Source organism: Medicago truncatula, chromosome 4 (assembly GCF_003473485.1).
Source record: "Medicago truncatula cultivar Jemalong A17 chromosome 4, MtrunA17r5.0-ANR, whole genome shotgun sequence".
Lineage (NCBI taxonomy): Eukaryota > Viridiplantae > Streptophyta > Magnoliopsida > Fabales > Fabaceae > Medicago > Medicago truncatula.
The window spans coordinates 53,727,691-53,742,031 of record NC_053045.1 but is presented as its reverse complement, the minus strand read 5'-3'; the positions used below and the strand labels follow the sequence as shown (position 1 = coordinate 53,742,031).

At 28.7% G+C, this 14,341-nt stretch overlaps 1 protein-coding gene across 1 annotated transcript; it reads right to left on the bottom strand.

Annotated features, from left to right (window-relative positions):
• Positions 1-6,471: 6,471 nt before the first annotated feature.
• Positions 6,472-12,178, bottom strand: LOC25493907 (truncated transcription factor CAULIFLOWER A). The gene is made up of 8 exons (XM_013602562.3): positions 11,769-12,178; positions 10,303-10,381; positions 8,578-8,642; positions 8,395-8,494; positions 8,259-8,300; positions 7,142-7,183; positions 6,948-7,033; positions 6,472-6,817 (listed from the first exon to the last, which is right to left on the bottom strand). The coding sequence occupies exons 1-8, from the start codon at positions 11,951-11,953 to the stop codon at positions 6,718-6,720; spliced, it is 699 nt and encodes a 232-aa protein (XP_013458016.1). The 5' UTR covers positions 11,954-12,178; the 3' UTR covers positions 6,472-6,717.
• Between the last annotated feature and the right edge of the window lie 2,163 nt (positions 12,179-14,341).

Here is a 14,341-nt window from a genome sequence, read left to right as displayed (position 1 = left end):
AAATTATCACCCCTGGGAATCGAACCTGAGTGCTCCCACCTACTTAAAATATACTTTGGAACCACTTGATCAATACATTTTTTATGAAATAATTTGGAATTCAAAATTATGTTATTAGTGAGCAAATTATTTTATTTTTATTTGCAGTGCCTTTGTAACCTAGCTTTAGTAAAAAAAAATCATTTTATATGTGTATAATTATGAAGTAGTAAATTTTTCTTAAGAAAAATGAATTCATTCAATTGATTTTTTATATTTTAAATATCATTCTTTTTTATAAATTCATACTTTTATATAGATTCGATGACCTACAACAATGTTTCATTTGTAATCCACCGAATTATGATTTATTTTAGGCACTATCTTTCATTTGGATCAGATAAATTGTTTAAAGGTAATAATTTTTTTTTTGCAAGGTCTTATAAGTTATAACCAAGCTTTAGTAAAAAAAATCATTTTATATGTGTATATTTATGAAATAGTAAATCTTTCTTAAAAAAAATGAATTCATTCAATTGATTTTTTATATTTTAAATATCATTCTTTTATATAAATTTATACTTTTATATAGATTCGATGAACTACAACATTGTTTCATTTTTGATCAAACGAATTATGATTTATTTTAGGTATTATCTTTCATTTTGATCAGATAAATTGTTCAAAGGTATTAATTTTTTTTTTTTTGCAGTGTCTTATAAGTTATAACCTAGCTTTAGTAAAAAAAAAAATCATTTTATATGTGTATATTTATGAAATAGTAAATATTTCTTAAAAAAAAAAATGAATTCATTCAATTGATTTTTTTTATATTTTAAATATCATTCTTTTATATAAATTCATACTTTTATATAGATTCGATGACTGATGAGATAAAACCGCAAATGCACAGTTCTACCAGAATTCAGGGCATTACAAAGGCAACATGTGGCATAAAAATATTACTTTATATGTATATACTTTTGATTTTACTGTTCATTTAAAATATTTTATTGGCTTAATTGCACTTTTGGACCCCTATCTTTCCAAAAGTTGCGGTTATGGACCCCTAACTAATTTAAATACAAAACAGTCCCCTATGTTTTGATTCTTTAGCAGTTTTGGACCCCCAAGGCAAAAAAAAATTGACAAGTGGCACCTCACTTAGGGTGCCACGTCAGCGTTGACCGAGTCAACAATGGATTGGGGGTCCAAAACTGCCAAAAAATCAAAACATAGGGGGCTGTTTTGTATTTAAATTAGTTAGGAGTCCATAACCGCAAATTTTGGAAAGGTAGGGGTCCAAAAGTGCAATTAAACCTATTTTATTTACTATTTTATCCTTTAATAATATTATATTAAATTTGAATTAGAAAAATGAAATCTCATTAAAATAGGAAATATACCACTACAACAGGAACAATACTTTATATACTTTTTTTTTTTTTTTTGACAAAATACTATATATACTATATATGAAGGGAATAGAGAGTTTGGGCTGAATTTTTTAAAATTTCAATTATACCCTTAAACAAATTTTCCTATATTAATGTTACATTCTTGGTGGTATTAAAAAAAGATAAGAATTTGTATTATATTTGTTAAACTACTGTGTTGTGTGGTAAAAGATAAACATGATTTTTTTGGGTTAGTTACAATTTTAATTTCACAAATATTTGCACTTATAATTTTAATCAAAATCAAAATTTCTTATAAAATACCGTTCATAATTTACACATGTCACGTGCCCGTTTTTTCGCTAGTTATATATAGAAAACTATCTCTTTCAGCACTTTTGGGCAGGATTTTTCTTTCCAAAAATACCCTTAATTTTTAATACAAACAACACATGTAACAAATAAATAAGAATAAATTTAAATATTAAAACAAATGTAACAAATACGATATGTGTGTCTGGTTTTTTTCCTTTATCATTTAAAAAGTGTAACAAACTATATGAGTATATTTAATATTTGCTTTTTTATTATCCCAATTATACCATTAAAACAAAATCCATAATCATCAATCAACAACAAGAAGATCCAACATTTTAAAAAATAAATAGATAAATTTAAAGGAATTTTTTTAAGATTCTTATGTTGTTACATAATATTTGGACAAGATTCTAATTCTCATTAATCTTTTCTCCCACGTCAAGAATATCTCTTTGCTTCTTCTGATTCATATTCATTCATTCCTTATTATTCCAATTTTTAACTCAATTCATCTTCCTATAGATTTGCATCGTTTTTGCTGAACCAAGAAGGACTGTTAAGCAGAAGAATTCCAGAATCATAGATGTAATCACAATAGTTCTCAATGACAATGCTTAAAAAAAATTGATTTTTTTTCCAATCTATCTCTCTCAATCCCGATCTACTCTCTATCCCCTTAAACCCTTTTTTCCTAAACTATTCTTTACCTCTCATGCTCTCTCTTCTCCATCGGATACCATTTCCCCTTCTATCATCTTCATTGCATTCTCCTCCTTCTCTTTCATTTTTGACTTCTCAATAAAAAATCAATCCCAGCTTCAATTTTTTATTGTCGAATTCGAATTCGGATTTGGGGTGCGTGGGTTCGATTGAGAGAGAGGGATTGAGATGATGGATATATAGACAACGGTGTTGATGGTGGTTATCTGGATTTTCTCTGGATTTTTTTTTATGAAGGTGATGAATGAGGGGAAGGAGGAAGATGAAGTATGGGATATAATGCTAGATGTTGTTGGTTCACAGTAAGATACAGTGGACATGCATGATCTAACAATCCTTCTTTATTAAAAAAGATCAAACGGTTTATATTAAAAAAAAAATAGGATCTATAGTGGACCAGTGGGTTCACCATAGATATTTGAGGTTAAAGTTAATTTATTTGGCAAACTGTGGGAAAAGTGAAGGACTAAAACGTGAGTTTTATTAATTGTGAGACCAAAATAAAACCAAAGAATTAAATAAGCCTTTTTTTTTTACTAAAGCTAAGTTATAACTTATAAGACATTGCAAAAAAAAATTAATACCTTTAAATAATTTATCTGATCCAAATGAAAGATATTATCTAAAATAAATCATAATTTGGTTGATCACAAATGAAACATTGTTGTAGTTCATCGAATCTATATAAAAGTATGAATTTATATAAAAGAAAGATATTTAAAATATAAAAAATCAAATGAATGATTCATATTTTTTTTTTAAGAAAGATTTACTATTTCATAAATATACATAAAATGTTTTTTTACTAAAGCTAGGTTATAATTTATAAGACTCTGCAAAAAAAAATTAATACCTTTAAACAATTTATCTGATCCAAATGAAAGATAGTATCTAAAATAAGTCAAAATTCGGTTGATCACAAATGAAACAATGTTGTAGTTCATCGAATCTATATAAAAGTATGAATTTATATAAAAGAATGATATTTACAATATAAAAAATCAATTGAATGAATTTATTATTATTTTTTAAGAAAGATTTACTATTTCATAAATATACACATATAAAATGATTATTATTATTTTTACTAAAGCTAAATTATAAGTCACTGCAAAAAAAAAAAAAAAAAATTGCTCACTAATAACATATTTTTGCATTTCAATTTAATTCATAAAAAATGTATTGGTCAAGTGGTTTGGGAAAACATTTCAAATAAGTGGGTGCATTCAAGTTCAATTCCCACGAGTGATAATTTTAATTTTTAATGATTTTTGCAAAGTTGTTCAACTAAATTTGAATGAATGCATGGTCTTTGGCATTAAATTCCAAATTTGATAAAAAATAAAAAGGAGTGATTGGATTAGAGGAGAAATTTAATTATTGTGATGGTTTAAATTGTAAAAAATCATTAATTTAAGATGGGGTGAATATGCAAATAATAAAATACATGCTAAATTTTTGCAAAATAAAATAATAAATATTATTATTCTAATGGAGTACACATGAAAAATTTTGATTGATTTGGGTAAATTGCCCATGAATTTTCAAAGGTAATTTAGAAAAAACCTTTTTATAAAGAAAATGGAAATATACATGCATGAATTGGACCATATTCCTTAAAGTGAACCATAAACGTAATTAAAAAACAAAATATTTATCGAATTAGTTGTTGCCATTATGCTCAACTCTAGTGTTGCATCTCATTAGTGGGGGTAACTTTTAATAACCGTTTGTTTTGTGCTAAATAGAGTTTTACGAAGTTTACGGACAAAATTTTTCCCTATGAAATTTTGAAGTAAAACATAATTGAACTTGTGTTATTTTCAAACTTGTGGTTGTCTAGCTTGACTCATCTTTGACCCCAGAGAGTTAAACACGACAATAAGATTTATGAATATATATTTGACGGTATGCAATTAACAACTAAGCATATAAGTTTTATGATCTAAAGTGATTATAGAGTCAAACGATGTTGACTTCTATAAAAATAAATTCCCCTTCAAATTGAGAAATAGCGGGGCACCACAACTGATGCATTCTCGTGATCATGAGCATTTTGAACATTAGGCAAGATGAAATAGAACCTAGAAGAGGTGAAAGAGCAAGAGTTGCAAAAGATTATGGACTCGATTACATGCTCTATACATTAGAGTAAGATCAAACAAACCTCCAAGAAGTTTTTGTCTTCCTTGAATGCATATTTGTGGCCAGAAGCCCTAAATGGTTAGAATCAAACAAGATCTATCATTTAATGAATTTTCCTCCTTGTTGCTAACCATTAGATTGTAAATGGATTTTAAAAAAGAAACTAAAACTCGATGGAACAGTTGACAAATACAACACTTGTGTTGTAGGAGTCAAATAATTTAGACAAGAAGAAATTGTAGATTTCTTCAACACTATCTCTCCCATCTCAAGGATTATATATATGTATCAGGGGTAATAATATCTCTTGTTGCTATTCACAACTTAGTGGTACATCAAATCAAATATATGTTAAAAGTTAAAAGTACTTTTCTCAAAAATTATGAAATTTGTTTGTGTATCGTTAGCGTGTATTTCACTCTCTTACTCAATAACAAATGATCATTTTGATCCATATTTTATCATTTGAATGTAGTTTAATTTACTAAAAGGAGAAGAAAAAAACTCACATCAACATTTATTTTAGTCTGCAAGTGTATTTGCCTACATATCTAGTTTAGTTGTATTAAATGCTGCTTTTATCTTTCATTCATGAACATTTTAGTCTACAAGAACATGCTTTTAAAATTTATGTATAATATTTTTTAGATTGACGAAATGACAAATAACTATAAAACTCATACACAAGTAGAAGGACCAGTATACGAACTCCGATCACGACATCCGACTTAACAATTTCAGTATTCTTTTACCAATTCAGCTAGTATTTGTGGACTAAAAATATGTTTTTAAAATTTGTAATAACTTCAGGATTAATGTATTTTTTTTCACATTTGTTTTTAAAAGGAAAAGATTTAAAATTTTCAAAAACAAACCCCTCTAAAAAAACAATAGTAATGTTTTTTTTTTTTAACAAACACATTCTAAAGTTGAACTGTTTCTTTTTATCAAGCACCGAATAGTACATTTTCTTTTTGTTTTTGTTGAAAACTTTGGCACATATCAGTTCCAAACAAAAATCAAGGTATTTAAGAGTTTGTTATTAAGACTCCTTCCTTCAAAAAAAAAAAAAAAAGAGTTTGTTATTAAGACTCCTCTTAAGTCTTATCAGTATCTATACATTGATTTATGAAAGTCACATATTCTTCTACTAAATAAAGAGAAATGTTTATCAAACACAAAAATTAGACACATACACTAATAAAATACCATTTCTACTATTTAAATAATTTTTTCTGACATTCATATTCCAATGCACAATCTTCTTTTAGTTGATATTTATGAGTTCTGTCAAATTTGTATAAAACTCATAATTTGGTGAGATCCGTATAAATTTATTTGTAAAACAATGATATATCCTAACTTCTAACTAACTAATTAGAATAGAAGTTCAACTATCCGGTTTGCTTGTAAAACAAATTAATAACCTCTAATAACTAAATTTTAACTAACTAACAATGATATGTCCTAACAACAAAGTACAAACACTAATAAAATACCATTTCTTCTTTTTTGTTTTAATAATTGTTTCTAACATACACCACAGTGTCTTCTTTAAGTTTATTCATATGAGTTCTATCAATTTATAAAAAAAAACTCATAATTTGGTGAAATCCATATAAATTTAAACAAATTTAAGAAAATATGTTAGAATACAGGTTACTAACACTCCTCAATATACCCAAGAACGCTTAGATGAGATAGAACGAGTCTTTTCTAGTTTGACCAAGGTCCTGGGTTTGAATCCAACCTTGAGCATGTAGCAGCGTTAAAATTTTTAAGGAGAGCTTGTCGTCCATTTGGGTTCTACAAGGCTTGATGGATTAGTCTATGCAGTTGCGCGCAGAGAATATCCTCAATATAAAAACTCCTCAATATATCTCAAAAAAAAAAAAAAAAAAACACTCCTTAATATATATATATATATAGACTTGTATTTATAGCGAGACCATTTAGTATGGCCGGTCCAGCAACAATGTAATTGAGTCAGACATGTTACATAATTACACAATTACAATGCAGGTAGTGAGTCATCAACCATCATATGCCTATATCGATGATATACTATATCTATAGGCTTCCTACAAGCTGTTTTTGGGTTTTGAATAAAGAAAAGTGGTACAATACTACAAATGTACGTAATTATCTTTTTCTGCTACTATTCATTTATAGGACGAATCATCCAAGACGGAAGAATGGCACCACCTCTTGTTTGTGCTGCTGTTTCTTCATTGCAATTCGCTTGTAGGGACCCTGATCTGCATCAACACAACATATTAGGTACATAAAATCAAATATAAATTCATGCAGATGAATATACACTATACACAACGGTCAGAGAGGTGGGAACCTTTGAATTCAATTATACATGAAAGAAAAGACACTAACCCTGTAGTATTCATGGATTCCAATGGTTGTGTTTCAATTGGAGTCACCTCCACACTATTTTGCAGTTCCTTCTCTTTTTCCTTTATCTGCAGGTTTTCACTCAAATCATTTTGTCATGTACTGTTATATTATTCCAAATCCAAACACCACATTCGGCATAGTTGTTAAAAACAATAGCAAAAAAACATCATTACCTTCTTGGTGAGCATGTTGTTATGTTCTTGGAGGGCCTTATCCTGCGTGATATATAGAAGGAAAGTAGTTAAAAACTCAACCATAATGTATGTATGACTATCCCATGTTGATGTTTGGTCAATATTAAAAACCATGTTCACATATTGTTACATAAAAGTGGAGAAAAAATAATTCTATCAATTTAATATATTCAACAGAATTAAGAAAACACAAACTATGATTAACTAATGTCCGTCCCTAAATCTTCTTCAAGAAAAATGTCCGTCCCCAATATTACTATATAATAAGTATGTTGGTTTTGCTTTGAAAAGAATTGATTTTGAGTGAATTGATTCTGTAAACGTGAGTTGTGTTTGGATACATTCATGTAAAAATGAGTTCAACTATAAATGTGTGTGTTAGAATCAATTCTAGAATTAAAAGAAGTAGAATCGCTTTTAGTCACAAAAGTTGATTACTCAAAATAATGTCAAACATAAATTTATAGAGTTAAAATTGCTTCTAGCTCTTGAAAAACACTTCTACCACATCTAAAGGTGAAACCAAACACCCTCGCCTACAAACACAATAATCAATGGACTCTGATTCTCTATTGTTGCCAAACCTCGCACTTACGGCAGTTGATGGATCTCAACTATTTCATAAAGATCGGATAGTTTCTTTTCCAACTTCACCAAATCGCGCTAAGGAAAATGGACCCCTAGCCATCAATTTGATCACACATTCAACATACCAGTGACAATTCGATCTTGATCAAACTGTTCAAAGAAAATCAGATTTTATTTATATTTTATAATTTAAAATACCGAGCTCAATCAAATATTATTTATGTTTATATTCAAGTTTCTCTGGTAATGTAGGTTTTCATGCAAATATTAGACTTCACCAAATTTTAAAGCTTTTCTAATGAAGTTAAAATATGATCCCGTCCGATCACTTTTCGAAATTTAAGATCTCTTGAGTGCATGCTTTCCAAAATTGTTTGCAAAATCCCTAGAAACCATCTACCACATCTTGCACCTCTTTTCAATGGAAAAAACAAATATTGTTCCCTATCGTTTGTCTACACATGCATAATCATCACGATGAAAAAATTTAGGGGAAGAAATTACTCACCTTTTTCTGAAGTTCTGAAATAGATTCATACATAACTTGGTTCTGCGTGAGAATCGAAATTAAGTGAGGATAATTCAATTAAAACGTCAAACTACATCACCAAAAGTATTCTCAATGTAGCATAGTTTAACTTTACCTTCCGTGATCTAATTTGTTTGAGAGCTGAATCAAGTTGTTGTTCCAAACTTTGAAGCTCTTTGAGACCTAAACCATCCAAGTCTTCTCCCATAAAATTCCTGAAACAAAGCAGTTGCCATTGCATATGAATTATTACACAAGAAAACAAAGTTATCTTGCTTGTAAAAATATTAATTAGTACCTTTGATTTCTCTGAAGCACTTCCATCCTAGCCTTGAGTTTTGCGTGCTCTAGAACCCAATTTTCCTAAGAATGCATGCATGCATGCAGAATGATATTAGAATCCAGTTTCAATTAATCTAATGTAGCACTATCCAAAGTTACAATTTGTACTTTATTAATCTTGTATTGGGTAAATATAAGCAAAGACATTGAATTTGGGAATTTATGAGAATCAATTATGCATTATGTAAAATAAGCAAATTTAGGTGTTACGCGTATGGCGGCACCGTTGTATTGTCTCTTTGGTTAGAGGATTGTTCGTCTTGTGCAGGTTTACTCATCTCTTCGACTAAAATAAATAATTAAATATATTTTTTGTCCCATTAAAATTAGTAAATTGACTGACTCGTTTTGTTTTTGTTAAAATTGATTGACTCATTTAATTGTTTTTAATTCTTAAAATATTTCTGTAAAAGTCTATAAAAACACTATATTTGTGTTAACATAGACTAAAAATGAATGAAATTTGTTTGCACCACGTAACATGAGTGGTATTAGCTATGATACCTTATGGAATTTGAGAAAGAGATTCAGAAATCAAACTCGAGTATTAACATAGGCAAATTCTATGGTACACCCACTATATTTGAGTGTACCGGTACACTCACTCTTTAACTTCATAGTTAAATGAGTTGTTTTTTGAAGAAAAATATTGTTTTTTTTATCATTTATAATTATAATAACTAAATCTTATTCATCAAACGTGTCAACGAAATAATCTTTTATTTTTTTAAATTTTTATCACTCATAATTGAGAACATTCATTATTTTTTACTATAATATGTAAAAAAAGCTACTATGATTCTTATAAACAATTAAATGATGTTTTTTCTTATGAAATGTTGTTCTATAAAATATAAATATTGATAAATAGCTATTTATTACATAAAAAATTATCGTTCATTTATAAAATTAAGAAGCAAGAGTATCGGTACACCTTATTTTACGAGTGTACCGTAGAAGTTCCCACTAACATAACATAGTAGAATTTGGAGTAAATCAACATTTTAATCCTAAAATTGAAAGGGTCGTCAATTTAGTCTCTAAGATTTTCGAAACATGAATTTAAATCTTTATATTGAACAATGTCATTCAACTTAGTACTTTTTTCAAATTTAGCACCACGATTTTGAATGTTCGATGTTTGTCATGATAGAATTACAAGAGACCATTCAACTTATTACTTTTTTATTCTATTTTGATAGATGTTTATTACAAAAAGATTTGAGGGAGGACAAGACATCTTTTAAATAATTTAAGAGGCTAACTTGTTATTTCATTGACCCAGTTAGATTGGTCTCGTGGTATTGGACTATTGGTTTTAAACCTTGAAGTATGCTCCTCTCAATGTTTCAGGTTCGATTCTTTTGATGTCAATTTTAGTGGGCTAATTTGGTTTCTAAAAAAGAACTTGATATTTCATAAATTTTCTTGACGAAATTGCTTGACACCCTTAAAATTTTGAGGATTGAAATGGTCATTACTCCTAAAATTTGTATGGAGATTAAAATTGAGATATATAACAACAATGAACAAATATCTCTTTATTTTTCTTTTGGTTGTTAATATTTTTACTTGGTATTCTATTTTTGGATTGAAAAAACATTGAAGGGTAACCAAAAAAACCAAACCAATTAAGAAAACCAAGCTCAAGGTTCATTGAGATGAGGAGATGAAGACCTACATTTGGTGACTGCTCACTTGTAACAAGTTGCCTCTCCATATACGAACATCTTTCATATCGTTCAAGAATTTTTTCCATACTGTTAACAAAACAAAAAAAAAAAAAAAAAAAAAAGTGAGCTTAGATTTTATATACCGATTATATGCATGCATCTTCAGGAAACCTAAAAACAAAAAAATACACATTTGAAGGAAAATCAGTGTCAAGTGATATAGTTGAATTAACTAGGAAAATACATCAACTGGCACTATTACTATATCCGTATTTGATCCTATACTGAATGAAGCTTTCATTGTCATGGGGTTTTGTCACTTTATGCAACATTCGGTCCTTTCTTCCATAACCACGAACTAAGTTGTTGTTTATCCCAACCCTATTAACAATTTGAAAGACTTTTTCACTTCTTTTGTCTCCAGCTGTAGGACGTGTAAACAAGATGGTATCCAAGTGGTGACATGGATAGGAAAGTGAGTTTCCTCCTATTTATTTAACCAGCATGGTACAAAAACAATTCAGCATAATAATGCATCCTCTAACTGGAATTAATTAACGTCTCAATGGGTTTAGGGTTGTGATTATTGATGCCATGAAAAAGGGTGTAAAAAATGAGAAAAAGAAAAGAATGAAAATTAAGAATAATGTTGCTATATACGTGTGTTGATTTGATTGGAGTAATATTAATGAACAGCTACTTTAGCATAAATATTTGATGACATATTTGAGTCCTTTGAGTTGTTGCAGCACCCGTTTTCTGATAATTTTTTTTGAGAAGTTACTTCAACTGACAACTTCCACAGACTAAAATTAGCATGTCAATTATACATCTCCTGCTGACACACTCGATCGGTCAAATTTAAAAAACAATTTGCTAAGTCTTTTTCTTTTTTATTCTGTTAATATTAATAATATATGTTAATTGTTAACTAAATTAATCAAATTTGTTTAAGAATATGTTTTAAAGATTATTACAAGGTGGAGAGATCTAGTTTTTTTTCTTCTCTTAAACACTATAGGAGGAAGAGGAATCTAGTGGACAATTGGGAATTATACATTACCATCAATCAACCACGTCACCAACCAGCCATCAACTTTAAACAAATCAATTCACTGTTTATAAATATCCATGTAATCAAAGAGAAAACAGAAGTATAGCCGTAACATATATTATATACTGATACTAATGCATATATTATATTTAAGTATAGGACAAAAATTGAAGGGGAAATACCGTACAATGGAAGAAAAATTGACAGCACAAATAAAATATTTACAGAAAACAGGCATATAGGTAGAGATGTGTGGCATATAGTAGACAAATTTCAGCAAGATCTATCAATAGTCACACAGAAATTATGATGTTTGGATTTAGATGTAGAAGGAGAGAAATCATTATTATTAAGTTAATTTGAAATAATAATAATAATAATAATAAAATAAACTTATATATATGAAAGAAGAAAACGTACCAAGGATCGCTGGAGTATTCAAAAAGCTTGCCTTTAGTAGAGAAAATAATGAGAGCAACTTCAGCATCACAAAGAACAGAGATCTCTTGTGCTTTCTTCAACAAACCAGACCTTCTCTTTGAAAAAGTGACTTGTCTATTGATCTTGTTCTCAATCCTCTTCAACTGCACTCTTCCCCTCCCCATTATTTTTGGTTGGAATTGAAATCACAACATGAATTGGAGGAGGAGGAGTTAGGTAGGTGCGTACACTATATATATATATAGTATAGTATAGTATATATATATAAGAAAAGTTTAATTTGAATTATATTTTGTTATTATTTATGATGATATGAAAATGAATGAATGTTAATTTGAAATAATGAAGGGCTTTGAGCACATACACCGCAGCTCCTTGGTTCTTTTTTCGTTTTATATAAAAAAGGAAAATATCAGTGGTCAGTATTATAACATATTCTGGAGAAAAAGAGCAAAAAAAGACAAATTATATAAAACCACTGATAGGATTTCGATGGTGGTTTTGGTGAAACCATGGTGGTTTCGTCAAAAGCGTTGTCTCGTTACCATTGGCTGGAGGCTTGGTCCTTTTTGTTTAGGCCCCACTGTTTCTCGTACCAATTCGTTTGATTCTTTTTATTTATTTATTTGTGTCATGGAAAGATAAAACATCCGGTAACTTTGTTCATTAAAAGTCTGTTCAATGTTTTTACCAAACAAAAAAGTTTCTTCAACTACTTTTTCTAATTATAAAGTTTGTAACGTAGTAGTCACTATATTTATCAATAATTTATTATTTTAAATTAAAAGGTGAGGACTCTAGTATGAATCTAGTCCAAATGTGGTCTTACTATTTTTAGTAACTTGAAATCAAATATTTTATTTTCTGTTTCATATTTATTATTATTATTATCATTTTTTTTTTACTTTATATGTTAAAATGAATCAAGAATATTGTACTGTATAACCCTTAGAAATTTTTAATTGTATGCTACAACTGTCCCTATTTAAAAAATCTTTTGCAAGATTTTTCTTGTCCCTTTTTATGGGATAATTTTCAAAATTTAAGATACATTGATTAATTTTTCATTTCATAAAAACATCCTAATAAATTTGGAGAATAAAAAGATCAACAACTTCTCTTTCTTAATAATTGAAAAATAATTTTGAAAAGAGTACAACATAGTTGGTAGAGACATTGTGATATTAAGAGGATAGAGTTTGAACTCCAATTTTATTTTATTTTTTTCATTTTAATTAAGAGTTGAATTTTGAAAAACTTAACTACTTAAAAAGAATATAAAAAAAAACAGAGATAACATGGTCTTTTGGCCATGTGGTCAATTTGATACGTAAGTGCATATATATAATAGCTGACAGTCTCTTAAATAACTCTATGTACCTAGATAAATATGGTGGAGAACATGTGGTAATTATTTAGGCCAATTTGGAACGTGTTGTTAACGAGGATGCGTTGGTAATAGTTCTTTTAAAACAAAGGTTAATAATGTTTTTCACCATTATAATGTTGGTATTTACTAGTTTTAAATGTTTATCTTTAAAAAAAAAATGCTAACCATTGTTCTTGGGGTATTGGATAAGGGGATAAAAATAGAAACATAGCATTGAAAAATGATGAAAAGTGATAAATTTAACTTTTTAAAAGTCAAAATGTTGTTGAAACTAATGCAAACATGCTACTTTTGGCTTCCTTAACTATTGCCCTGAATGCAATGGTTAGCAAGACCCTTAAAAAATAAAGTTTTAAATGTTTAAAACATTTCGACACTAATCAGTGTGTTAGTGACATAATGATAACACTTATTCTATCATATATTTGATGCACAAATGATAAAAAATAGAATAACATTTTTACTAATTTTTTAGGTTTAAATACGTACCATTTTTGTTTTTAAGCAATTTTCATACATAGTAGAAAATGACATTTTCAAAGATAGCGATCTTTGAAACTGTCACTACTTTCATTCTCAAATTAGTTGACATCTTGATCATCTTTAAAGAACTTACAAGATTCATTAACCTTTCAACACCATTTACAAAATTATCACAAAAGTACTTGTTAACCACCTCAACCCCCTCATTAACAACATTATTGACCCTACCAAAGAAGTTTTATGCTTGATATATACGAATACTTTTGATAATGATATTATTTTTTCCATTAATTGTTCATGCCACAAGGAAGTCCAAGAAGAAGAAAGGGATGTTGCTTTCAAACTTAATCTAGAGAAAACCTTCGACAACGTCAATCAGAACTTTCTCAAAGACTGTCTCGATGACTTTGGCTTTCACGTCATCAACCCATTAAGCTCCCATTAAGATGACTCATGGCATGCATTAGGCAAGGAAATATGCTCTGTTTATATCTCTTCATCCTTTGTATAGGAAAACTCTTTATCTCTATTTGTGAAACTGCCAATAGCGGTAATTGACATCCTATTCAAATCTCAAGGAATGCCCTTCACATCTCCCTCCTCCTATTTCCTGATGATGTTCCCCTCTTCACCATGAAAAAAAATTCAATTAAGATTTATCATGACTCTTTTTGATAAT